Consider the following 27,782-nt stretch of genomic DNA (forward strand, 5'->3'; position numbering starts at 1 on the left):
TATGAATTTATGTTAGTGTGTGTATGCTGTGGTGGGATACAGTATCTGATGATCCTGGCAGGTTTGGGTTAACCGGTGTTAACTCGGTCACCGCTCCGGTTCAGTGTGAACGGGGTGTGACATATATAGTACACTAATCTGGGAATCCTTGTCTTCGTAAATTAATATCTTCATATGAAACACAAATTTAGCAACAAAACATGGTGATAAACGATACCAAGCTGCAGTTTAGTCATCCAAGAGAGTTCAACTTGCCCCTTGTAGGCTACTTTGTGATAGCACAAGAGGATCCATTTGATCTATTTTCTTGTTTTAGTTTTTTTTTTTCTCTGACCAAAAAAACAAAAAGTCCTTATTTTTTCTCATTGCCACATTTAGTTGTCATGTCAATTATTAAACAAGACCAAATTAATTGATCAGGAAGCATCATTAACCATGACTATATTTTGAGTACTACTTTTAACAACCTTTCCGTTTTGTAATGGAAATGCAAGTGTCTGATTGGAAGTATTCAGCTCTGCATTCTTTTAGCTGAAAAAGGAAAGGCTAAAGTAGTAAAGACTGAATAAATAATACCTGCAAGAGTTTTTCTACCCAAGAACTTTACTGATAATTTCATCTCCATTCTGACATACAAAATGAACCAGAACTATAATTGGGAGCTACCAATTGAAAAATCGCCAAAAGCAATTCCAAAAGAGTGAAAGGCTGTATGTATTCTAAATCAACTAAATATTAGGGTCTGTAAAAAAGTAAGCCAGAATCGTAGGAAGGTAGGAACCAAATCAGAAAGAGAGAAATTCAATAATTAAGCAAATACAGCTCTGATGTGGACCAAATTCTGATCAAGTGGTCTAAAGGGTATGGAGAACAAACTAGTTCTGTTTCAAAGATATGAAACCTTTCTTGATTATGGAAAGTGAAACCCAAAAATAGAAACCAGAAACAGAATAAAACAATAAATATCAAATTAGTAACTACTAAAACTAGAAACTACCAAAATAGTAATTGCCAGATATAAAAAAAATAGAGATTAGATTCGAGAAACAGAAAGCAGACAAGTTTTATTTGAAGGCCTAAATCAACATATTTCATTCTAGCATGGTTGTTATGGAGCCTAGGTGCCCAACACAAGTACCTTATTGGACAAGAATATGCCAGTTCCAGGTAAGTGCCATAGTTGGTTGTATTCTTCTTTCCTTTTTTTCCCCTTCCCCCTCCCCCCCCCCCCCCCCTTTGGCTGGATCTGGTCTAAGACACCTCAACAACTACGTAAATATTCTTCCTAAGTAGTTTCTAGGGGATTCACTGTATGGGGGGAGTGGGATACCTATCTAGTTTCTTTGGCTGTTGATGCAGTTCAGTTCAAGGAGGATATCCAAACATGCACAAAAATAAGGGGCAGGAAATTTCAGTCCAGAATCTTGTCTGATTTACTGTTCACATGAGGTTGACAGTCTAAATGAAGATTTAATGATTGACTGAAGATTCTGCTGAGAAGAAATCAAAGCAGGCTGTTTTAAAAAATTTCTATTATTATGTTATTAGTACATTATGACCCTCCCCAGACCCCACAATGACGAGAGCCTCATGCACTGTGTATGCCCTTTTTTTAGTTCACTGGCTAAAGCATTGTATTAGTTACTAGTTTCTATTTTTGGACTTTCTATTCTGTTAGTTTTTTAGAGATTCTTTCTACAAAGAGTTTCTAGAGAGTTACTATTTTATTGTTTCCTTTGTTTACTGGTGTTGTCCATGTAGGGAAGAGTTGGTTTCTATTTTCAATTTTAGGATCTTTTATTTAAACAATGTACGGCTGTAATTGAAGAGTTGGTTGACAAATAAAATTTGCTTTTCCTTGATTAAAAGATGAATCTGGACAGGTTACAGTGGTGAAGCTGTAAAACCTCTTGTTGATGATTCCAAGAGGCTAATTGGTGGTGATTCCAATCAGACCCTACTGCTGTGATTAAATAAGATGGGTATGGTGATGATTCCAAGAGCCTGATTGGTGGTGATTCCAGTCAGACCCCTACTGTGGTGCTTCAGTAAGTTGAGTGTGGTGGTGATTCCATTCTTGCAGGCTAGATGGTGAATCCTAGGTCATATCCTTCTTATTTCATTTATATGTAAAAGAAAAAAAAGTGGTAAAGAGAATTTTTTTCTAAATACTGGTTTGTCCCAATATGCGATCCTGTTTTGATTGATCTCTCACTGGCTTTACCTGTTTGAAATTGATTCTACATTAGTATCTTGTATTTACTTAGGGTCCACATGTCCAATACCTTCTTAGGGTCTCTCGTAAGTGGCAATAACTTTTTCACTTTTTAACAATCCTCATTATTCATCCTATAAAAACCATGTCCATCTCTAGCAAACAACAATCTACTAACTAATCTGACAAAAGAAGTAAATTTCAAAGCACTTTTTAGACTTTTAAATTGGAAAAAAAAACTTGCATGCAGAAAATCTCTAAGACATTTTAGAATGAGACCTCAGACATCAGAAAAATAAACATTCAAGCAAGAATTTCACTGTAACATTTCTCCCTAAAGTTTGACTAGTCAATGTGTATCCGCACAAAGACCTGCTCTTATAACAGTAAACATAGGCATAAAGAGAAAATTCTTTACAATGATGGGAATCTATAGGAACACTCAGAAGAAAAAATTCCTAGAGTCCTCTTTCTACCGAATACTAAATACCTTCCTGCATTGCTTAGATATGTACGAATGTGTACCAACCAACACAGCTCCCGAAGAGTACTAGAGAGGGAGAGACAGAGATAAAGACTTTTGCAAATTTAGAACAGAAACTGTCAAATTCAGAACGATTAGACCAAGTTCTTGCCATGAGCCCAGTTACTTTTTTGAATAACTTTTGATTGCAGAAAATGGTTGAACCATCAATTGTGGATATAGATAAAAGGGGCTCTACATAGTGTAAATCCTGCTTCCAAGGGTCGCTTGAGGTTGGACTGGAAATTGGTACTAACTCAGAATTTTTTGGAGGAAGTGGCCGTCCTCAAACTTGAACCATATCCTCAAGCCAGCAGCCTAAGCTCAAACCATTGCAGCAAGCAGTCACCCCTAAAACTTGTAAAAATAGATGAGAGAAAAATTAAAAGAAATGTGAAACAAGTCAACGAAACAAACATGGTGTGTTCCTCCACCAATAATATCAGTTTCCTTCCTGCACTCGATTCACCTCATTCCATGATTAGCAATATTCAAGTTTTCAACCAGATCTCCAAAAACTCCCATCTTGCATGAGACTTTCAGAGCCCTAAAATGCACAGAAAGTATGGCATCTTAGGGTTAAATCTAAATGCATAAAATCTTATGATAGATTGGAGGAGATAGTTCACATATGGAGAAATGTGAGCCATGGATTCTTCCCTAAAATAGTGTGTGTTTTTCCTGCATCCTTTTGCTCCTTTATCCTCCTTGATGACTCATTGTAGTTTAAACCTTCTCCTGGGCTTAGAGAAAGAGACTCCGTTCCCTTTTACTATTATTTTATGGGTAGATGGCTTCTCAAAGCTTTGATTACGCAATAATCCAAGTACTAACTGCATGGTATTAAAAAACACGATCTAATCCTGAAAATAACAGATTTTCTGTTTGCATATTGTTGGTCCACATCCATTACACCAACCCTGTTAAGGTATGAAATATCGATACATCCTCCATCGGTTTGGACAGATGCAGCCAACAAATAAATTTCTGCAAGAGAAAAGTACTATCATCTACAAGCGCACCTCATCTTCAAAATCCTGCGTGTCCCTTGTATCACACCAACCTAATAAATTCCTGAAGACTCCTCCTACCCGAGCCTCGGCCTATCCAAAATGCAAGTTTTCTTACCAGCACTGAATTAAGTCAAAGCAATAAACATTCACAGGGGGAGGTTTTACCTTAGCCAGTTTTATCTTTTTATCGAAATGATAACTTCAACCATGCATGGTATTTTCTTCCAATTATCTTCAAGCCTCTCATGATGTTTGGTTTCTTGCTGAAAACAATAGTGGACCTCCCAGAGGACTCACCTAAATGACCATAACTTTTCCATCTCAAAGCATGGAATTCAGTCTACACCTGAAAGAACAGGGAGGTCTTGGTTCACAACAATGCGACAATAAGATTGGTAGAACATATCTTAAAATCAGAATATCTTTGTGCACAAAAGTTTCAAGCTACCAACTTCCTTAGAAGTTCTATATGTTTAAAAAATCCCCCAATATCCCTTGGGCATACCAAGAGATTTTTAAAATGTGCAGAACTATGTCCAGACCCATCTGCAGGAAAGGACGAACAGTGACAAAAGTTGACACCAAACCAACCAGTTACCAAGTCCACCGACCTTATCTACAGATATGGGTCTACAGAAAGTTGCTTTCCAATATTGTACAAGTCAGAAGAGTGTAATATAGTGAATGACAGATATTCTGAATGTTTCACTCAACCAGCCAGATGTACCACTTTATACACCAATCCCAAATCAGCGTATGGATCCAAACCTTATCAGTTACCACCTTAAAAAATCAAAACTTTATACACCAAAACCAAATCAGTGTATGGATCCAAACCTTATCTCTGATCAGTAACCACCTTAAAAATCAACAGATAGGTGCTCTCCAATGATTCTAAACAGGTTGAATGGATATGATAATTCAAGATCCCCCATAGAGAGTCCATTGCAGCTAGACAAGGGGTCTGCACCTCATCGGCAGATTGCAACTTATTTGGTGAGGAGACTTTTAAGAACTGTCGGATGATAACAAATTGGCTCAAGCACAAACATATTAACAGGTACCCATGGAATATTAAGCCTTCTTCTTCTACCCCCTAAATATCAAGGCTTTTTGGTCTATGTTAAAATCTGCTAGCTACAATACTTCCCGCAGATAACTTGGATTTCAATCAGAAATTAAATTGGCAAAAACAATTTTCTAAGGATTCAACCTATAACAAGATAAATATATCAAAAGTGACATAGACAATAATGGATAAGAGATGCGCAAAATCATACAAAATTGTGGCCACATAGACACTAGCCAATTAACCATTGGCTTGCAATTCCTGGTAGCTTTGATGTGGTGTTCCTCAGTCCTCACTATGAACAATCCTACAGAATGTTTGCTATGGATAACCCTAGAGGTACCACCCCATCTGATTTTCATTCAGAACAAAAACGGAATAAAAAATTCTCAAAACGTTCAATCACTAACCAAAACAAACAAAGCCAAGCATGAATAAGAACTAATTTTAAATCCCTATTATGATCATCATCACCACCAACACCAGCCCAGAACCACATTTCTATAGCAAACGACTATCGCAGCCAAAATCAAACGCTGAAACTAAAAATACTGTAATTTTAATACACTCCAGCCCACGAAATTACCAAAATGGGATGGGAAAATGTAGTCTTGAGAATCTCTTTGATATCTTGTCTGGCGCTTTTCAACTGTTCAGGGTCGGAGGCAAAGCAAATTGGGGCCGTTAGTGTGCTTCCGGCATTGGGTCTGTGTACCATCGACCTTCTCTGAAGCTTCTGAGGCATCAAAAAGACAATTGAGATGATCAAAGTAACCGATACAGAGAGAGAGAGAGAGAGAGAGAGAGAGAGACGACACAGAAAAAAACCAACCTGGCGGAGAGCCAAAGGAGGCAGTAGATAAGAAGATCGAGTGCATTCGAGAGAAGAAAGAGAAGAGAGAGAACAAGAAAGGGAAGGAGAAAGAAGAGGAAGTGACAAAGCTTTGGTTGTGGAGGTTGATTGGAGAAGACGACAGGAAGTAGCCAAGGAAGCCATTATTGAAGATGAGGATGATGATGTTAGTTGCATAGCTTCCACCATGATTCTGTAGTTGGTGGACAGTAGAAGTATTGGTTTCTTGCTCTGTTTTTCAGAAACAAACACAAGAACATGGACTCCTGTTTACTTGGGTTTTCACTTCTTTATCCAGTCTTCTGCGGTTCAGTAGCCAATGGGAGGTGGACAAATGCAAATCATACTCTCCTTTCAGGGCCTAAAGAGTGAGAAGGATTTTCTTCCTTCAAGTGTTACCCACATGTCAAAATTTATAATCTAATTCAATCAACGGAAGATGATGTATTACACATTTTTTTTGGCTTTGCCTGACTAGTCTCGTGAATTTATACCGATCTCATAATCGTATGAATCAGATCATATCAGGGTTGAATGAAAAACATTCAACTTTCATTAAAAACAGTAAAGAATATTTAACATCCCATGCAAGTGACCCAAAATATGCCTAATGGGAGTTAGGTATTATACATTCTCTCCTCCCTGACACTCTCTAACACTTTCTCTCATCCACGACAATATGAACATACTTGTATGTAAAAACATAACGAAATCCCTTCTATTTGTTCATTCGCTTGACGTGGAAGATACCAATACAAGCAAACAATATATAATATCTTGCCCTTTAATCTTCCATCTATTGCCATGCAACTTTTTATTCTTCAGCCATCCATGTATGCTCACGAATTCTAACTTCATCCATTCAATTACATAGCATGCATGAGAAAAAACAAAGGCACTTTTGACCAGGTCAGGTAGATAATGAATATGATATATGATAATGATGAATTTGGTTGTGGATAATGTCGGTTGAGTCGGTAATCATGCGAGAGAAAGAAAAAGTCTCGTACAAAAAGAAAAACAGGATCAAAATGGGGCAATATTTTAAAATTTCAATCCAATCCTAGGTCTCAATAACTCAACAGAGGGTAAAACCAACCCAATCCAAAGTCGGGTTAAGAGAGATCTCACTCTAGGCCAAGGTTTCAAGTATCGGCTTGGTATCAATCATATCAGCTGTATTGGATTGATATCAGCTGAGATCAATCCTTGATCCCTGATTGATCTGGATTAATTATTTGACAAAAATAACCGACATCGACCCATCCGATACCGTACCTAAAACCTTGCTCTAGGCACAGAGAGAGAGAGAGAGAGAGAGAGTTATGGAAACAAAGTGCAACTATAAAAGTAAGCAATTTGACGAAACAGCATACCCCAAAAGAAACAAATATGCAACAAGCAAATGAAAACGAAGCAAAAGCTGGAGATCACCGACACACACGGTTGATGATATAGGGGGAAAAAAAAACGAAACCAAACCCCAAAAGGTAATAGTTGTAGTGAAGATCACCTGTGGAAAATTCTTGAAAGCAGTGGGGATGCTTCGACTATTGGAAATCCAAAACACATCACATTTCTTGGTTATATACAATCTGATAATTTCCAAAATAAACTCATCAAAATTTCAAACCAAATATGGTTCTCTCTCTAATATGTGGTTTCACCATCTATGGGTATTAGATCACAAATGTTTTGATTCATAGTCTGATTATTATTTCATCGATGAAATCCAATGTGGGAAGGGTAGCTCTTCTCCTCCATATAGGGAGTTGATCCAGACTCAGTTAGAGAACCAATGCAACGGATCTAACCACATGAATAGGTAAGATGAGCATTTCTCAAACAAGAAGCAAAACCATCCAAGTTGGTCAAGCCACTCATCCTTGTGCCATTCTGAATTGGCTAAGCATGGTCAGTTCTCAGTTCTATTGGGTCAACCTAACATCTTCATGGGTGAACTCGAACTTCCAAAATATTCTTTATGCTGGTCCATTTTATTTGTTCTACCTCAATCTCAATCAAACATAAGGGTGTCAATCCAAGCGTTTTGATATGATAACAGTTTTTTTTCTCTATATTTATTGATATTAGATAAAACCGTTTGATATATAGCAAATCGTATCAAATTACTAAAAATGTATCAAAATATTGAATTACTAAATTATCAACTATATATACATTAAAAGTAAAAAATGGCAAAAATATTTATCAAAATTGTATCAAAGCCTTATTTATACTAAATAAAAATTATACCAAAAACTATATCAAACTAGTATAGTATCACTATTGAAATGTTGGTATTTTCTCAATATGATTTGGTACAATTTCAGTATTACCTCTACTCCTGATATATCATATCGAAATCATACAAAAAACTGAATAACAACATTTGACACCCTTATTCAAACGTGATCCATTAAGGATTGGAGGATTGGCTTCAACCCTAGTTACACCTGGTTCATACTTAGTGCCGGTCTATAAAACCCTTTCAACTAAAGGTATTTATTGGTTTGGTTTCGATGTAAACGGAACAGTTCAGTTCCATTTAGTACAAGATTTTATAGATTAAACCAAAATGGAATCGTTTGATAAATGGTTCCAGATATTGAAACTTTTTGGTTTTAATGATTTTAAATGGTTTCTAATTTTGTTATTCAAATGACTTATTTACCTTATTTATTTATTTTGAATGAATGTCAACTTAATTTTCAATTGAATTATTTATTGTTATATACTTTCTTTTTCTTTTCATAGTTGTTTAATGTAAATTTAATTTTCTTTTTATTAAGATAAATACAAAAATAACATCGAATAACTTAAATTTACTATGTATATATCAATGGGTTTAACAATTTATTCAAATAGTTTACTATTAGTTTAAAATTAAAATCCAACTATTTTCTAAACAATTCAATGGTTTAGATGTATGAATGGTTCAATTTGATTTCGATAAACGATTTGGGTTTGATTTTAACAAACTTACTTTCAACAACTTGCTTTAAGATTTACCAAAAAAAAAAAAAAACAACTTGCTTTTAAGATATTTTTCCTTTTAATGTTAGGTACTTTCTATTTTACGGCCTTTAAGAACTACACAACCGTAGTTAGTTGCGCTCTACTTCAAGTCTTCAACAAAAGAGTAATATACCAACTCGACAAAAAGGAGACATTCTCTCGTGGGAGTCGTGACATTCACACACACACACACATGATCAAAAACCAAACAGACCGACTAGTCTCGCCTCGGTAATGCTTCAAAGAAAAGAGCATTCGTGTGACAGAACTGCTCGATCTTTCGCCAGAAAAAGAAGCGGAAATTAAATTGAAGAAAAGAAAAAAGAAAGAGGTAAATCTCATAATCTAATTAACTATTCATCCACACTGCTCACACCTTCTGAATCTGTTTTTTTTTTTTTTTTTAATTCTAAAAAGGTTAGATCTCGACATCGTTGATGCGAACCTCATTTTTGTTTTTAAATGTTTGGAAAAGATTGTGGGTTTCATTTTTTTTTTCTTTTAATTGGTTTTAGTCGATTGAGTAATGTTTCTGCAATTGTCTGCAATTTGTTTTTCTGCGAAATTGTGATGTTGGATGGTACTGTTATGGAGAACAACTCAAAAAGATTAGGCAATTGGGGGCATGGGTTTCTAGGGTTAGTGGTTGGTTATATGTGGAGTCCAGTGAGTTATCACTTAACTGAACGCTTCCATTTGTCATAGTTATGTGTGAGTTAAGGAGAATTTAAAAATCTAGGATGATGTGAATTGGTTCTGTTGTCTTCTCCCATCTCTCTTTTTTTTTTATTATTATTTTTTTATCATGGTTAATGTAAAGAACACGTTTTATCTGATTACATTGGTGAAAACTCTTGAACTTGTTGGTGCTATGAGATGGGTTCTCAATTAGGCATTCTCAAGTTGTGAATTCACTTATTAGAAGCCTAATTACAATGGGATGGTTGAGAATCCCACCAACAATGAGATTAGAAAAAAATAGGAGAGGAATATTCCATGCTTTGTATTTGCAACTTTCATGAGAGCTATTAGTTTGCTCGGATTTCACATCTTATAGTGATTGCGTGCTGTCTAAATTGATGTTTAGTAAATGTGATTAGTTTAATAACCATTTCAAGACATTTGACTCCTTTATATCTGTATTTAACCTGCTATTGTTTATTACTTGTCAGTGCAGTACCTGGTTTTATATATTCTCCAAGAAAAGCACTAGGGTTGCCAAATTTTTTTTGCAATCAAGTGCATGAAAGGATTAAGAGACAAAATGTTACAAAAACTTGTATTAAACTGAATTTCTAGTCATCCTTGTGTGTAAGTTATAGCAAGAATTGGATTTATTGTTTAATCTTTAATTTCAATTGACTTTGGATTTTGAGTTTTCGTTGATTGTCAATTTTGCATGGGGATACCAGTGCTTGGTATGTTTTTCATGGAAGTGCACAGTGGTGGAATTGGCTTCATGTTGACTTGATTTTCCACAAATCAAGAAGTAGATGATTTTCTGAATGAGAGGAAAAGGGTAGCCTTTTAATACTAAAGGAATCATTATCTAATGTGATGGGCCTCAAGGACGATTGTACCCAGTCAAGCACTGGTGTAGTCAGCAATGCAGGTTTGTGCTCGGCTGTTGAGGGTGAAAATTTAAGTAGATGTTCATCTTCATGTCAAAGTACAGATAAGGATGCATGCTTAGAAACTTGTCGTGTCTGCCAATGTGCTGAATCAGACAGAATAGGGGAGGCTGCACTGGGATTCTTAGGCATCACCCCTCCAATCACCCTTCCAATACAGGAATTAAAGAAACCTAGTGGAAAATTGAACTCTGGTGACAAAGAAGATCAAAAAGACTGTGATAGTGATGTTGCACATGATAGAAGTTATGCAAGGGAAACTGGACTTGTTGAATTCATAAGCCCTGATGGGGAGGTTTTTATATGTAATGCTGATCTAGAAACGGGCTCCTACTACCATCAGGATGCACTTATAGAGCTTGGGTGTTCTTGCAAAAATGATCTTGCTCTAGCACATTATTCTTGTGTGTTGAAGTGGTTTATTAACCATGGATCTACTGTTTGTGAAATTTGTGGAAGTGTAGCGAAAAATGTTAGACCTGCTGACTTAAAGAAGGTTGTGGCTTCTCTAAAGGATTATGAAGCCTTAAGGGAAAGGACTGCTACTGGTGAACCTATTGTAACACGTGTTCCGACAGATTCAATGGTAGATCCTGATGCTGTTGCTGCTATTCGAAGACAAAGGCTTAGTGAAATTTCTCTGTGGTTCAATCCACATAATAACAGTGGTAGCAATAATAATAATAATAATAATAGTAATAATAATAATAATTCTACCACAGTTTCACAGGGAGGCACAGAACAACTTTCTAATTCTACCGCCGAAAATATAGTACCCACTGAGAATCCTGCAACAAAATGGGCTGTGGAAGGTACTGGAATTCTAGTTGCTACTGGGCTGCTTACTGTTACTCTAGCTTGGCTTATTGCTCCTCGTGTGGGGAAGGTACATTATTACTTTGAATTTGTTTCAGTTTCTGACAATATGATATGTATGAAGTTTTGTGTTATTAACTGCTTAACATTGGTTTGTAGAATATTATCTAATGTTTAATACATCTATAGAAAATAATCAAAGGGGAAAAGATGGAAAGAAAATTGTGTTGACATTGGTTTTGTCCTATAAGTTTCAAAACGAATTTGGAAATGTTTTGAAATAATGTTCATTTACAACTTCTTATCATTTGTTTGGTTGGTTGGTTCAGTTGATTCTTATTTAACTATTTTCTCGGATCTGGTTATCCATATCTACTGTCATTTCTTAGTTCTTAATTCTAGCTTGAAATTTCAGCAATCTGAGTTTCATCTCTTTCCTGATATATGATTTTCAAGATTGTGATAGTGGTTAATAGATCTGCAAAACCTCTTATTCAACAAGGTTTCAGCCTGATCTGTCCATTGAACGAAAGATATTTAATTTCTCCTATTCTGTCCCTGTTCTGTTTTATAGATTCTGGAATGCTAGTGTGGTTCGGCAGCATTTGTGACCTCTAGTTTTATTCGATAATTTTGAACCACATCATTATGTGATTTAGGTGGACCCCTGGAATTTGATGCGTGACAAAGACATATGTTTCAAGATCTTTCATAGTCAAAAAGGGGTCACTAAGTGGTCACAAGCTTGACAAATTGTTCACTGACAAACCCTTTAACGGTTATTTGGAGAGGGAGGGAAGGAGAGAGGGTAACATTGCCAAAAGTTGTAATGCTACTCTTGATTATAGAAATAATAAAAGTTAAGCTGAAACTGTTAAGCAAACCCTCTTATAGCTGTATGCTTGTACCTCATGGTCTTTTCTGTTGGACCCATAGGTGGCTCCATGTGGACCTAACTGAGGATTTGGCCACCTTTGACCAGTGTTTTCTTAGGCAAATGTACCCCTGGCCTGAAGTGCAGGCGTTGTTTTAGCTGGAAATTGCTAGTCATTGGTAGCCTCTAGTGCACCAGTGTTAGTAGAATTATTTTCTAGATATTTTTTCTCATCATTTCCTAAGGTGGTGAAAAGCATATTTAGAAATGTTTCTTTGTACAATCAGAATTTTTTATTATCCTTGTTTGAAGGTATGATGAATGGTAATGGCTTGTGAGATTGATGTCTAAGGAACCAAGCTTAGATTAAGCTCAAGCCCTGGTCGAATGGGGAGATAAGGTAGAGGAACAGTACTTCAAAAGTTGATGGGGTTTCAATGATTGGATCGATCGTTATAAATAGGAGGAGCAAAAATAGAAAGTAAGATGACAGATTTAGCAATGATCAATATCTAGCAAACTACTGGACAGATCAACAGATAATTTGGGTTGAAGGTGAGGTCTTATGGGTGGTACCTAATACCTTTCTCCAAAAATCTCATCAGACTGATGGTTAGATTGAGAGAGAAAAACATAGGTATGAAATTAGTAGGTAGGCTCAGATTTAGTAACGTACTAGTTTGCTGCAGGACTAACCATTAGATGGGGTTTAATTTCTAATCAATGGAAGGCCTCCAACAGTAGATGAACTCTTCAAAAATCCACAAGGATCTGCTGGACCGATTGGAAGATACAACTTACAAGAGAGAGAAAGTGCTGGATGGAAACTCCGAGAACAAGATGCCTCAGGGTGTCTGTGATAGGGATGACTCCACTTGATCTTGATATCACAAATGGTACAGCAGGACAGTGAAGATGACTTCAGAAACAAGTTTCTAATAACTTTAAAAAAAGAATAGGGTTGCACACTTGCATGAGAGATAGTAGAAGAACATGGGAAGAAGAAGAAAGGGATATGACCAAGGCCTCTGTGCAGAGTGAGTGAAGTAAGTAGGGGAGGGAGCTGATACATGAAATCGATAACCGACCCAATGGTATAATTTAGCCGGAAACAGGGGTTTTGGAGGTTTAAACTGCCGAGAACCCCGTTGATGCATGAGCTATCAAAATAGACAGAGGACGTGGGTTCCTCCATGGGGTGTGCGTAGGCGTCAAGCAAGTGCATAGGCATGCATGCGTGACCAGGAAACCTGCATAGCCACCTATGGCCTCGGTCAGTATCTCACTTACCAATAGGGCATCTCACAGCAACGCAAAGGTACAATGCAAATGTTAGTCCACGATCAAAATCTTTGGGGTAGTATGATCCCCCTACTCCTTTATTTTTAACTTTGCAACATTACAAGAAAATACTAACTCTTCATGTGCAAGCAAGAGAGTTCTAGAGAAAACAAAATATAAACTTTTTAGACTACCACAAATTAGAAACTAACTACTTAATCCCGTATAGGAACGATATCCCTAATATTTTGGCTCATACAATTGGTCCATTACAATAGAGAACTCAAAAAAAGGAAGCGCATGGCCCATGTAACCCATTGGACATTCAAAATTAAGCCTAACTTGACCCAAGAAAGTGAACCAAACCCAAAACAACAGGAACATTTTTCTTTTCTTGCTGAAAGTATGTATCAATATGCATGTTATTTTTTTGGAATAGTTTTTTAACTGGGATGATACAGATGCCCTTTACTTGTATGAGTATTATAGACTTGTTCCATGGTTTTTTTTTTGTATAACAATACCACTTTGATTTGCAGAAGACAGCAAAAAGTGGTCTGCATATTCTTCTTGGAGGTATATGTGCTTTGACAGTTGTGATCTTTCTCCGCTTTGTAAGTGTTAATTATTCCCTCGTCTCTGTGCATAATTACATGTTTATTAGTATCTGTGTATGAAATCAAGATGCTATTTTGTTATGTTTTTAAGATGCATTGTCATTGTCTTGATAATGGGATTCTCCATGTTTTGGTATAATAAGGAATGCCCATAATGCTTGCTTGTAATGCTTCCAAATTATGCCTAATTTATACCTGTTGAGATGACCGTAGTTAGTTTTATTTTTATCTTGTTTAAGTTTATTATTTAATATTTATTGTAGTAACTATTGTAGATAGGGACGCTTAGTTAGCGTTACCCTACTTTCTTTGTTTGATTTATTGTAATCTTCTTATAAATAAGAAAAACCTCTGTCATTACTGACAAATCAGATCATTCCCTAATCTCTCATTCTCAACTTGGTATTAAAGCCAAAAGCCCTAAAATCTTTTTCTTTCTTTTTGGTTTTCTTCTCCGCCCTTGGGGGCCCTCACCTTATAGTCTAGCATGGTAGACTAAACCCCGTTCCATGCAAACCTAACCCCTAACCCACTGCGCCTTCTCGCCGCACCCGCTTCTGCTGCCGCCTTCGTTGCGACGTCTCTGCCTGTGCCTACCCATGCCTCGCCATCGTTGTCTCTCTTCTTGCCGCTGCCTGTCATTGACTCTGTTGCCTGTGCTCTCTGTTGCATATCACTGCCTACCCCTGTCATTTCATGTGTCCTTGCTGCTGCCTACGCCTACACTTGTCGCTGCTTGTTGCTTGTGTCCTTGTTGCCTGCGCCTACCTCCACGTGCGCCTATCGTTGCCTACACCTGCTGCCATCAACGCTTTCTGTCAATGCCCCTTTGCGCCTGCCTGCACAGTTCACATGTTCCTCTCTTTGAGCCATGACTACAGTAAGTGATGATGCTAAGGTTGTTGTTGCCTCCTCTGAGGCATCTAGTGGTCACCATTTAAGCAATCAATCCACTCTTCATCCTGGACCCATCAAACTTAATGGTCTATCTATGGGAACTTCTCTAGTGTTCTCACTGGAGACACTCCTCAACCTACTGATCCAGCTGCCGCTAACACTTTGTAAGCCAATGATGCCATTGTTATGTCCTTTCTGATAAACTCTATGGAGCCTGCTATCAGTCTAAGTTTTGCCCTGTTTAACTCTACTAAGGATCTCTGGGATGCAGTAAAGCAAACTTATTCTCAGGGGGGAACTATGCTTAAGTCTATGAGATTCGTCGTACCGTTCGTTCCACCAGTTAGAAAGGGTTGTCTCTCTCAGCTTATTATTCCACCTTATGTAGCCTGTGGCAACAGTTGGAATTTCTATCACCCAGTCCCTATGGCCTGTCCTATTGATGCTGGTACAATTCAAAAGGAGCGTGATATGGAACGGGTGTATGACTTTCTGACAGGTCTTAATACTGAATATGATCATATTAGGGTACAGATTCTGGGTCGCGAGAGTTTTCTGACTCTTCTCCAGGCAATCAGGTATATAACTTGGTTCTATCTGAGGATATCGTCGCTCTGTTATGCTACTCTCTACAGTTCCTGTTCGTTCTGCATTATTGGCTACTCTGATTGCTGAAACCCCGTCTAAGGGTTCTACCCCTCAGGAAACTGTTCAGTGTGATTATTATGTTCGCCCTCTCCATATTAGGGAAATATGCTGGAAGCTCCATGGTCGTCCCAAGGGTGGGTGTAATAGCAAAACTAGAAAACAAGGCCCCCTAGGTCCATCTGTATGAGTTTGTTAACAATACCTCCACTACTGCACCATTCTCTTCGGATCAAATGGCTGCCCTCAAGTAACTAATGACACAGTTAGGCACTTCTCCTGCTCCTTCTATTATGTCTAACCTTTCTCAAACAAGTAGTTTCCTTGTTTCTTCCTCTCATTCTCCCTTATGATTACTTGATTCGGGTGCTACCGATCACATGACAAGTAGCTCTGAGGTCTTCCATACTTATATTCCTTGTTCTGGTCGGTATAAGGTACGTGTGGCTGATAGTTCCTTGTCCTCCATTTCTGGTAAAGGTTATGTTTCTTGTACCTCTACAATTTCTATTCCATCTGTGTTGCATGTCCCAAAATTATGTGCTAACCTTGTTTCCGTCTATTGTTTAACTAAGGAGTTGAATTGTTCTGTTCACTTTTTTTCTACCCACTGCCTTTTCTAGGATCTGGTGACGGGTGCAACGATTGGGTATGGTCAAGTCCGTGATGGGCTCTACTAGGATTCTCCACCGGCTGTGCCTCCTCTTGTGGAAGCTCATACTCTCCGTTTTGACAGCTCTCTCTCTCAACTCCACCATTGGCACCGTCATCTGGGGCATCCTTTTTTTCATATTTTATGTCGCATGTTTCCTATTTTAGTTAAATATTGTCATTTGGAACAACTTAAGTGTGATGTATGTGAGTTTGCTAAAAATACACGCACCTCTTACTTTCCTATTGAAAATAAAAGTGATATTTCTTTTTCTATTATTCATTCAGATTTGTGGGGTCCTTCTTGGACAATTGATAGGAATGGCTTTCGTTGGTTTATTATTTTTATTGATAATTGTACTAGTCTGACATGAGTATATCTATTGCATAATAAGTCTAATGGCTTCTTTTGTTTTAAATCTTTCCATGCCATACTTCGTACCCAGTTTGACGCCACTGTACAAGTCCGTCGTAGTGATAATGTCACTGAGTATATAGATAGGGAGTTTCAGAACTACCTTAATTCTCGGGGCATTCTCTCCCAAACATCTTGTGCTAGGACACTTGAACAAAATGGGATCTCGGAGCGCAAGAATCATCATCTGCTTGATGTTGCTTGGGCTCTAATGTTTGCTACTAGTGTTCCTAAATATCTCTGGGGCGATGCCATTCTTACTACTGCCCATCTTATTAACCAGGTACCCTCTAGTGTACTTAGCTTTAAACTCCCTATTTCTTTCTCCCTGATCCTACAATTATTTGTAGTCTTCCTCCTCGGGTATTTGGGTGTGTTTGTTTTACCCATAATTCCTCTCCTTCAAGATCCAAGCTTTATCCTCGAGCTCTAAAGTCTATTTTCCTTGGTTACTCGGCTTCTCGAAAGGGGTATAAGTGTTATCACCCTCTTACTCCGCTTATATTTCACTTTTTATGAGTCTGAGGTGTATTTCACGTCACCTCTTCAGAGGGAGTCTTGAGGAAGAGCCTCCTTTTGTTATTGATATGTCTCCTATTCAGGGTATGCCTCCCATTCAGGGGGAGCCACCAGATTAGCTTATAAGAGATGTGACCACTTACACTCGGAGGTCTAAGAGCAAGACACCACTGGTAACCAGCCATATCCTTCTGAAGCACCTCCATCGGATCCACTAGTATCAGGTAATATTTCTTCCATACTTGATGTTGTAGCTATTACTTCTTCAGAGCCTCATATAGTTGATATTATACCTTTTGCTCCTACAGTGGACGATCTTCCTATTGTTGCTAGAAAAGGAGTTCATTCCTGTACTAAGCATCCCATCTCCAATTTTGTTTCCTATGCATCTTTATCTCCTTCCTATAGGGCCTTTGTTTCTTCGTTGACTTCTGTGTCTATTCCATAGGGTTGGAAGGAAGTCATAAATGATCCGAAGTGGAAAGCTGCAATGGTTGAGGAAATGCTGGCATTAGATAAAAATGGTACTTGGGAACTTTTTCTTCCTCCTTAGGGAAAGAAATTAGTTAGGTGCAAGTGGGTGTTCACAGTCAAGTAGAAGACTGATGGGACAGTTGAGCAGTACAAGGCACGCTTGCTGGCTAAGGGCTTTACCCAAACATATGGGATTGATTACTAGGAAACCTTTGGCCCAGTTGCAAAAATGAACTCTATCAGGGTATTGCTATCTGTTGCTGCAAATTTGAGATGGAATCTAAAACAATTGGATGTCAAGAATGCATTCTTGAATGGAGATCTTGAAGAGGAAATTTATATGGATGTTCCTCCTGGCTTTGCCACTCCTTCCAGTGCCGGACGTGTCTGCAAGTTGAAGAAGTCGTTGTACAGCCTCAAACAGTCTCCTAGGGCATGGTTTGGCTTGTTCATGAAAGTTATGATAAGTTTTGGATATAGACAGAGTCAAGCTGATCACACCTTGTTCACAAAGGCAAAAGATAACCAGGCCACTACTTTGATTGTCTACGTTTACAATATTGTAATTACTGGTAACAATGATGAGGAGATCTCCAACATTAAGGCCTTACTAGCAGCAGAGTTTGAGACTAAGGACCTAAGACCCTTTCGATATTTCCTTGGGATTGAAGTGGCTAGATCTAACAGAGGTATCTTCATTTCCCAAAGGAAGTATGTTTTGGATCTCCTTAGTGAGACAAGTATGCTTGGGTGTAAGCCTGCAGATGCCCCTATGGAGGTTAATCATCAGCTGAGCGGTGCAATGGGTGACTTTGTTGATAAAGAGCAATACTAGAGACTTGTTGGCCGTCTGATCTACTCATAGTTGTCACGGCGTCAAATCGATCCAAGGCGGTGGAGGGGTGGTTAATCGATTTGGTGATGAATCGCCCGTTTTGGCGTTGCTATGGCGGTCAAATCGCCCGTGTGTCATTTTTTATTTTTTCTATTTTCTAAAATTATTTAATATGCTACTTTTTTATTTTTCCTATTTTTTAAAGTTATTTAGCATGCTACAAGCCTAGAATATATACCCTATAACATATAAAACAAACATTAAGTAACATCAAATCATCAAAAAAATCAACATAAATTATTGACTTATACAATTATACACCTAAGAATAGAATCAATAGATCAAATGATAAGATAAGTGGCTAACCTGTTAAGCTATTAATGACTTACTGAAGCAATAAAGCTTGATAGCAAATGAACTCAAAAAAAAAAAAAACCTTAACCAATCATCCAAGTTCAAAGTTCAAAGTTTAAACAATACATAAAATCCAAACACTCAAACAGTCAAACACAAATAACTTAATCATCATAATCATCCAACAAATCAGCAGATGGCAGATTCCTTTGTTGTCCACTAGAAGCATTTGCATTTTCACCAAAGTTATCTATGACATCCAAGTCATCATTCACATCATCCTCTTTTTCCAAATCTTCTTCCCCATCTGATTCTGATGACTCCCCAACAGCCCTCCCTCTACCACGGCGTGTGTAGCACAAATTTCCTCTAGAGGTTGATGATTGAGCTCTCCTGGGTCGATTGGGCCCCTCCATTGTTGCCCCCATTGCTCTACCAGCAACGTCCCATGTGAGATCAGCATCGGGATGGACTACATCATCCACTTGCTCGTCAATCATCCACTCACTACTCCAATCCAGTTCATCAAGCATAAGTGGATCATAATTTCTGTTGAGGAGACGTCTTTCTTGAAACCTTTCTTCTAGGCGGCGATTGTATTGAACATAGACTAGATCATGCAAACGTTGATGTTCTAGTCTATTCCTCTTCTTGGTATGAATCTGAATTCATAAACAATAGAGAACAACAAACAAAGTTATTGTTCCAAAAATAAAAAGTCTAAAATATGAAATAGATGTAATACCCAGCTACTTACAAACTCAAATGTGCTCCAGTTGCGCTCGCAACCAGAAGAGGAGCAACAAAGCCCTATAATACATCTTGCAATCTTTGAAAGCTCAAAAGCATGACCTCCAAATGAACCCCACCAAGTAACTATAAAAAATAAATATATATAAAAATAGTTAGATTGATATTTAATATATCACACAAGCAAAACAACTAAACATTAAACAATGAACTCTACTTACTAGGACTCATGGTTGCCCGTGATCTAATTGCCATATCCGAGGCAAAACCACCTCGAGAATATCTATACAAAGTGGCTTGAGTATTTATCTTGTCTTGTAAAGCTGGTTCATGTATCATTCTTTCAATGACTTCATTAAATGCAAGCTGTAGAGAAGATATAATTTGGTAGCCACCATCATCACCTTCCTTATAAGAAAAAAATTTGCCAGGATTAAGAAATAGTGCTGCTCCATACAAAGGACGCCCCATCTGAATCTCCCAACGCCTATTAACAATATCCAACACTTTCTTGTATTGCCTTTCTTTATCTCCAAAATTTTCTTTTATTTTCTTTTTTGCCTCATCCATGGCAAATTGAACCTCAGGCATAGAAGGCCTCTCATCACCATCCACAATCCTCAAGACAGTAAGAAGTGGCTTTGAAGCTCTAAGACAATTTTCCACACCATTCCAAAATGCTACCGCAAACACCGTCTCAACCACTTTCTTCCCAGCTTCGGTCTTTGCCAAATTAGAACCATTCCATTCTTCAGAAATAAACAAATGTCTCAAGTCATCTCTATGTTTTAACAAGCTTTGAAGTGTCAGAAATGCAGTTGCAAATCTAGTAGCTGCTGTCCTCACAAGATCCCTCTCATTTGTTCTAGCCCTTATTGCATCAAGAATGCGTGTGTGCCTGTAGATGAAGTTGGTTACTTTTTTTGCCTTACTTATCACAGTCCTATTAGAATTCAAGAATCCTATTTCCTCCAACATCAGGTCAATGCAATGTGCTGCACAAGGAGTCCAATACAACTTTGTCCTCTTCTGCATCAGCATTGTACCGGCTAATTTATAAGCTGATGCATTATCTGACACAACTTGCACAACAGGGTCCTCACCAATTTCTTGTACTTTGTTGTCAATCAATTCAAACAACTTCTCTGCAGTTTGAGATATACTAGATGCATCAACAGATTCCATGAAATAAGTCCCCTCTGGACAGTTAACGAGGAAATTAATTAAATGCCTTCCTCTTTTATCCGTCCACCCATCAGTCATTAGAGTGCACCCATATTGCTTCCAATACTCTTCATATTTATTCTTCATCTCTGCAGTTCTATCCTTTGCTGCCTTCAACAATGGCACTCTCACTTCATGATAACTTGGGGGCTTATATCCTGACCCGTACTGTGCAATAGATTCTACCATCACCTCAAACCTCCTTGACTTAAGAGCATTGAATGGAATACCACACTGATAAACCCAGTCAACAATGTGATTATCAACTCTCTTTTTTTCTTCCTCTGATCTAAACCGGTTCTCTATAGTAGTCTGAGTACTACCTTTAAGATGCCTCTCAAGTCTCAACAACCACTTGCTCAGGAGTCCGTCTAACATGAGCATCCATGGGGCCCCTTACTTGTGGCTGAATGACTACTTTCTTTTTCTTAGCAAATGTCCCAGAGCTAGGAATAAGTCTAGAGGTTGTAGAAGAAGGAGTCCTACTAGACTGTCTTTGACCTTCAACTTCTATATCAACATCAGCACCAACACCAGCACCAACACCAGCACCAACATCAACATCAACATCATCATCATCCAAAACCTCTTGCATCCTTTTCTTCTTATTGCGCATAAGAGCTGCATTCATCTCTGTAGCAATCGCTACAGTTGTCTTGGTACACTTAGCAACATCTCCATATCCACCCACCAAATGTTGCTTTAACCTTTTAATTCCACACTTGAGGTTTTTTCCACAAAGAGTGCATTTAACAAGGTTCTTGTCTGACAGGTCAGGCCAATACCCATACTTCCACCCAGGGTCATTTGATTTGGCCTTCCTGGTTGGGTCTTTGGATGGATCATATGCAGCCGTGCTTATATTATCACCCCCACTACTACCAGGTCCACCAACAGTACCATCCATTATGAACTCCTATAGTCCTATCCTACAAGTTACAAAACAGAGTAACAAAGTATGTTAAGTGTTAACCAATAACATTAACATGATAACATAAAAAAAAAACAATCAAACACTCACAAATCCAACTTAATCATTTCACTTAACACAAATACACAACCAAGACCATTGTCAAGTTCTTATATATTTTTTTTTCCAGCAATCTAAAATATATGATTTCCCATCTTCAGATCAAGATCAAGCTCTAGATAGTAGATAACTAGATATACAGATAAAGAGGAAAACATATTATAAACATTGAAGTTACTTGCAGGTGGGGCCCTTACCTGGTTGTCGCTCTTGCTGCCGGAGGAGAAGATGTCGCAGGCGATATCGTATTGTAGTTGTTGTCGTTCTTGCTGCCGGAGAAGGATCAGAGAAGACGTCGCTGTTGGTTGCTGCCGGAGAAGGAGAAGAAGAAGAGTTGCAGCGGTGGCTGCCGGAGAAGGAGAAGGAGGAGAAGAGTTGCAGCGGTGGCTGCCGGAGAAGGAGCAGGAGGAGAAGAGTTGCAGCGGCGGCTGCCGGAGAAGGAGAAGGAGGAGAAGAGCAGCGGTGGCTGCCGGAGAAGGAGAAGGAGGAGAAGAGTTGCAACGGTGGCTGCCGGAGAAGTAGAAGGAGAAGAGAAGAACCAGCGGTGGCTGCCGGAGAAGGAGAAGAAGAAGGAGAGGAGCAGAAGTCGCAACGGTGGCTGCCGGAGAAGGAGAAGAGAAGAATCTTGCAGCGGTCGAGGGTTTTCTTCTCTTCGAACTCTCGAGCTTTGATCGAGGGTTTGGTAACTTTGGTCTCTTCGGCGTTAATTGAAAATTTGAAAGTCGACCGAGGGTTTGGTCTCAACGGTGGCAGCGTATGGCCACATTATAATAAACAAAATGTTAGTTAAAAAAAAAANGGCCGCCGGAGAAGGAGAAGGAGGAAAAGAGCAGCGGTGGCTGCCGAAGAAGGAGAAGGAGAAGGAGAAGGAGGAGAAGGGTTGCAGCGGTGGCTGCTGGAGAAGAAGAAAGAGGAGAAGAGTTGCAGCGGTGGCTGCCGGAGAAGGAGAAGGAGGAGAAGAGTTGCAGGCTTGCAGCGGTGGCCGCCGGAGAAGGAGAAGGAGGAAAAGAGCAGCGGTGGCTGCCGAAGAAGGAGAAGGAGAAGGAGAAGGAGAAGGAGAAGAGTTGCAGCGGTGGCTGCCGGAGAAGAAGAAGAAAGAGGAGAACAGTTGCAGCGGTGGCTGCCGGAGAAGGAGAAGGAGAAGAGAAGAACCAGCGGTGGCTGCCGGAGAAGGAGAAGAAGAAGGAGAGGAGCAGAAGACGCAACAGTGGCTGCCGGAGAAGGAGAAGAGAAATCGTTGCAGCGGTGGCTGCCGGAGAAGGAGAAGAAGGAGAAGGAGAGAACAGTTGCAGCGGACCAGCGGTGGCTGCCGGAGAACGAGAAGGAGAAGAGAAGAACCAGCGGTGGCTGCCGGAGAAGGAGAAGAAGAAGGAGAGGAGCAGAAGACGCAACAGTGGCTGCCGGAGAAGGAGAAGAGAAATCGTTGCAGCGGTCGAGGGTTTTCGGTTTTCGTCTCTTCGAACTCTCGAGCTTCGATCGAGGGTTTGTGGCGTTAATTGAAATTTTGAAATCGACCGAGGGTTTGGTCTCAAATCATAATAGAAAATGTTAGTAAAAAAAAAAAAATCGACCGCCTAGGTACTAAAACGTGGTATGGCGTCCATGGCGACGCCAAGGCGTCGCCTATCCGTCCAAGGCGACCGCCAAGTGTGCAACCATTAGTCGTTGTACTGCCATGGCTATGATTTACCGCCGGGACGCCAAGGCGCCGCCTAGGCGACGCCTTGACAACTATACGAATGCAAACAAAGAGATTACCTATAACCAATGTTGCATCCCCTTTCTTTTTCTACTCATAATCTTTAACTCAACACATGTAGAGCTTCAAGTAGTGTTCTTGAGCAAACCGAATCCCTTCTTGTATCTTCTTCAAAAACCCTAGGTTTGTTGAATGATTCTGTTCTTTTCTCTTCACAACCCTTGACGAACTCTTGGAAGTCTTGAAGAAATTCTCCTCAAATGATGCAAGATAGCTTCAATGAATAGCTTAAAGAAGGTCTTCTAGGGCTTCTTGACTCTTCATCTCTCTTCTCTAGAGTGGGTATTTTCTCTCACCTCCCACTCCACTCCACTCTCTTTTGCTAAATAACTCTCTCCACAGTTGCATTTCATGGAACCATAGGTCATATATATGACCTACAAAGGGATCGACAATTAAAAACTGCAAAATGATGATTTTAGTCCATAACCGGTCAACCGCCTTGACTACCAGTCAACTGCATTGCCTTAATGCACATTTGGGAAACATAAACCGGACAATATTCAGTCGACCAGACCGGTTCCTACCACTGTCCACTAAAAGCGGCATATCTCTGTCCTAGAACCCGGATTGACCTGATTTTTGGGCCAAATTAAAGCTGACTTCAAGGGCTACAACTTTTATGGTTTGAGGTTTAGAATGAGTGCATGGGGTCCGAAATCGAGCTTTAATATGACGGATGTGCAAAAATAGCCTTTTGAAGCTGGCAGACCATGACTAATGTTTGAGCCATAACTTCCATCTTTGATATTGGATTAATTTGATTCAAGTTGCATATGAAAGCTGACTTGATTTCCAACAATTCCCATGTTTACCACTCGAAACTCCAATGAACCGACACAAAGATATAAAGGAATATATTCACTGATCTGACATGAAACTTCCAATCTTCAACTCAGCTTGCTTCAAACATTCCATTTATAAGTTGCCAAAACCAAGTGAGTGTGTGGATCAATTGATGGTATTGACAACGATGACAACTGTTACAAACTAGACTCTTAAGTAATCAAAACCAAGAGAAAGCAAAGATCCAAATGTTGTGTTGGAGGCAGCCTGGGATAGTGTGTTGTGTCCTATCGCAGGCCACTCCACATATATATATATATATATATATATAAGTCCGAATAAAGAGGTAAGTTAGGGGACTAAAATACCCATAACCTACTTATTGCAATAGATAAAGAGACACCAAAACCGACAAGAGAAGAACACTAAACCCGATAGGACAGAATTGCCCCTAAAGCTTTAACACTCCCCCTCAAGCTGGAGCATGCGTGCATACATGTCACGCATGCTCAGCTTGGTACAACAATTACAAAAACTAGGGGCAAGCAAGTACTTAGTAAATATATTAGCTAGCTGGTCTGAAGAAGAAACAAACGAAGTCTCACTCTCAACTAGCTTCTCAACACGGCATCTCGAACAAAATGACAGTCCACATCAATGTCTTTGGTCCGCTAATGATAGATTGGATTGTTGGCAATATATATAGCTACTTGGTTGTCACAATACATCTTCATAGGTGTAGGTACAAAAAACCCCATCTCAAGAAGGATAGACCTGAGCCACATTAGCTCGGTAGTAGTATAAGCCATGGCCTTGTACTCTACCTCAGCACTTGACTTGGTAATTGTCAACTGTTTCTTACTCTGCCAAGTAACTAGATTATCTCCTGCAAACGTACAATACCATGTAGTCAAGCGACGATCGTTGGCTGAATTAGCCCAATGAACATAAAAAAAAGGAAACCAACTCCATATGCTTATTAGGACGATAAATCAACCGTTTAACTGGGGCACCCTTCAAGTAACGAAAGGTTCGAACAGCTACATCCCAATGAGCTTTCTGAGGAGATTGCATAAACTGATTGAGTACTCTAATTGCAAAAGAATGTTAGGCCTGGTAATTGGAAGATATATCAATTTTCCTACTAAGCTCATGTATTGATGAACATCTATGAGAGGATTCATCGACACCAAACTTCTGATGAGGGCCCATTGGAATATCTACTGGCTTGGATGCAAGCATATGAATATCAGATAAGAGATCTAAGATATACTTTCATTGAGATAGACTGATGCCTTTCTTGCTTCTCACAACCTCAATACTGAGAAAATAGTGGACACCTAGATCCTTGGTCTGAAAATGTTGCTGTAAATATGTTATAACCTCTGTAATATCATCCACGTAAATTACCAAAAATGATAATGTCATCCACATAGACAACCAAGACAACCAGTTTACCCCTGTGTCGGTGAACACACACAGAGTGATCTCCATAGCATTGCAAAAAACCACAAGACATCACCGTGGCACTAAACTTCTCGAATCATGCTCTGGCCAACTGTTTGAGACCATAAATAACCTTACGCAACTTGCAAGCACGAGTACTATTCTTCCCCTGGGCAACATTACCCGGAGGTTGTTCCATATAAGCTTCCTCAATCAAATCACCATACAGAAAAAGAATTTTTAATATTTAAGTGAACAATGCCAATTAAAGTTGACAACAAAAGAAAAAAGCAAATGAACAGATTTCAGCCGTGCAACAGAAGAGAAAGTCTTGAAATATTCAACCCCATAAGTCTAGTATAGCCCAAACTCCAGTTGTTACGAGTCAAAAGGGCATCGATTTCAAGATCCATGGCAGCCTTCCAGGTAAGAAGTCAGAGGGCCTCAGTATGATGCTTGGGTATAGTAGAGGCAGACAATGTCAAGGCAAGATTATGACCAAAAGAAGGAAGATGGGAGAGGGAAACAAACTTATCTATAGGATAGACAACCATAGATTTTTTAGTGTAGGAACATGTACCTTTACGCAATGTGACTGGTGAGTCAGGATGCAAAGAAGAAGGTGGAGGTTCACCAGAGGAAGAAACTGGTAGAGATGGTGAGACCGTAGGAGCATTAGGGACCCCATCTTGTTGCACTTTCTTGTTCCTGCACTGATACACCTATAGTGGTGATGTAGGCTGAACACTAGAAGCATCAAGAAATGGGACTAAAGCCGGAATCAGAGGAGCAATAACAGTGGGCCACTCATCCTTGAATGGGGGAGGAGACGGAGAGAAGTAAGAACTCTACTCACAGAAGGTGACATCATCACACATAAAATAACTATGGGAGACAGGGTCATTAGCACTGATACCCTTTTTGGGACAAGGATAACCAGAAAATACATGCTTAGTGGACCTAGGGGAAAGCTTATCTGAAGATTAGTGTAAGTTATGTACGAAGTAGACACACCCAAAAACACGTGGAGGTAAGCTAAAGGTGGGTAAGCCAGGAGAAACAATAGAGTAAGGAGATTTGTTGTCAAGGACAGAGGATGCCATACGATTAATTAAATAACATGCATTAACACCCCATCACACCAAAACCGCTTTGGAACATGCATATGTAATTTGATAGCATGTGCAATCTCTAGGAGATGTCTATATTTCCGTTATGCCACTCCATTTTATTGTGGAGTGTATGGTGAATCATACCATGGGCAACACAAAACTCAAAAACTTATTGTAGAACTTATTCCAAAGCATTGTCAGAAAGAAAAACTTCAGTAGAAGTGCCAAATTGAGTCTTTATTTCATTATAATTTTTTTTTTAAACTGACAAAAACTTTGAACAATCCTTCAAGAGGTACAACCATGTGAGACTGGAATGATTATCCACAAAAGTAACAAAATACATAAAACTAGGGGTGTCAATTCTGAGCCCGCACCAGTAGGCCCGACCTGGATCTACCCGATTAATAAACATGTCGGGCTCAAGCTTGATGTTTATTAAACGAGCGATAACGGTGCAGGTAGCTAGCCCGTCGGGCTCCCGACCGAACTGATCAACTATAGGCCCGACCTGATACTCATTGTAGCCCGACCTAGCCTGACCCCCTTTATTAGAAAACAACCATAATCTCATATCATTTCTCTTTACTAAAGATTTGGGTCACCTTCTACTATGATTATTTTTTGATAAATCTATTGTGATTTAATGTTCATATTGAACAATTATGGGCCTTCAACCCACTTAAGAAAAGAATTTTAAGTTAGTCATATTTGGAGCCCGTTTGAGCTCATTTAGACTTAAATAGGTCCGTAGCCCGGTTGAGGCCCGTTCAAAGTAGCCCGATTAAAGCCCAACACGACTGACCCGATTATAAACCGTACCATGCCCCCCAAAGCTAGGCCTGTTTCCTTAAACGGGCAATCACGGTGCAAGGTTTTCAAGTGGTCAAGCCCGCCTAGGCCCGATTGAGACCGGCCCGGCCCGGCCCGATCGGTTGACACCCCTACTTAAAATCATGCTTGTTCTTAGCACAT

General features: G+C 39.2%; 1 protein-coding gene across 4 annotated transcripts; it reads left to right on the plus strand.

The window, feature by feature from the left end:
• Positions 1-8,795: 8,795 nt before the first annotated feature.
• LOC122058748 lies at positions 8,796-13,985 on the plus strand. Of its 4 annotated transcripts, none has more exons than XM_042621421.1 (4): positions 8,796-9,022; positions 9,864-10,002; positions 10,104-11,208; positions 13,833-13,985. In XM_042621421.1, the coding sequence occupies exons 3-4, from the start codon at positions 10,249-10,251 to the stop codon at positions 13,968-13,970; spliced, it is 1,098 nt and encodes a 365-aa protein (XP_042477355.1). In that variant the 5' UTR covers positions 8,796-9,022; positions 9,864-10,002; positions 10,104-10,248; the 3' UTR covers positions 13,971-13,985. The 4 variants fall into 4 exon arrangements, with proteins under 4 accessions (XP_042477355.1, XP_042477358.1, XP_042477356.1 ...); XM_042621424.1 differs by having other exon boundaries at positions 9,864-9,957; XM_042621422.1 differs by having other exon boundaries at positions 9,869-10,002.
• The last annotated feature ends 13,797 nt before the right edge of the window (positions 13,986-27,782 follow it).

The sequence above is a fragment of the Macadamia integrifolia genome, chromosome 13 (genome assembly GCF_013358625.1).
Source record: "Macadamia integrifolia cultivar HAES 741 chromosome 13, SCU_Mint_v3, whole genome shotgun sequence".
Lineage (NCBI taxonomy): Eukaryota > Viridiplantae > Streptophyta > Magnoliopsida > Proteales > Proteaceae > Macadamia > Macadamia integrifolia.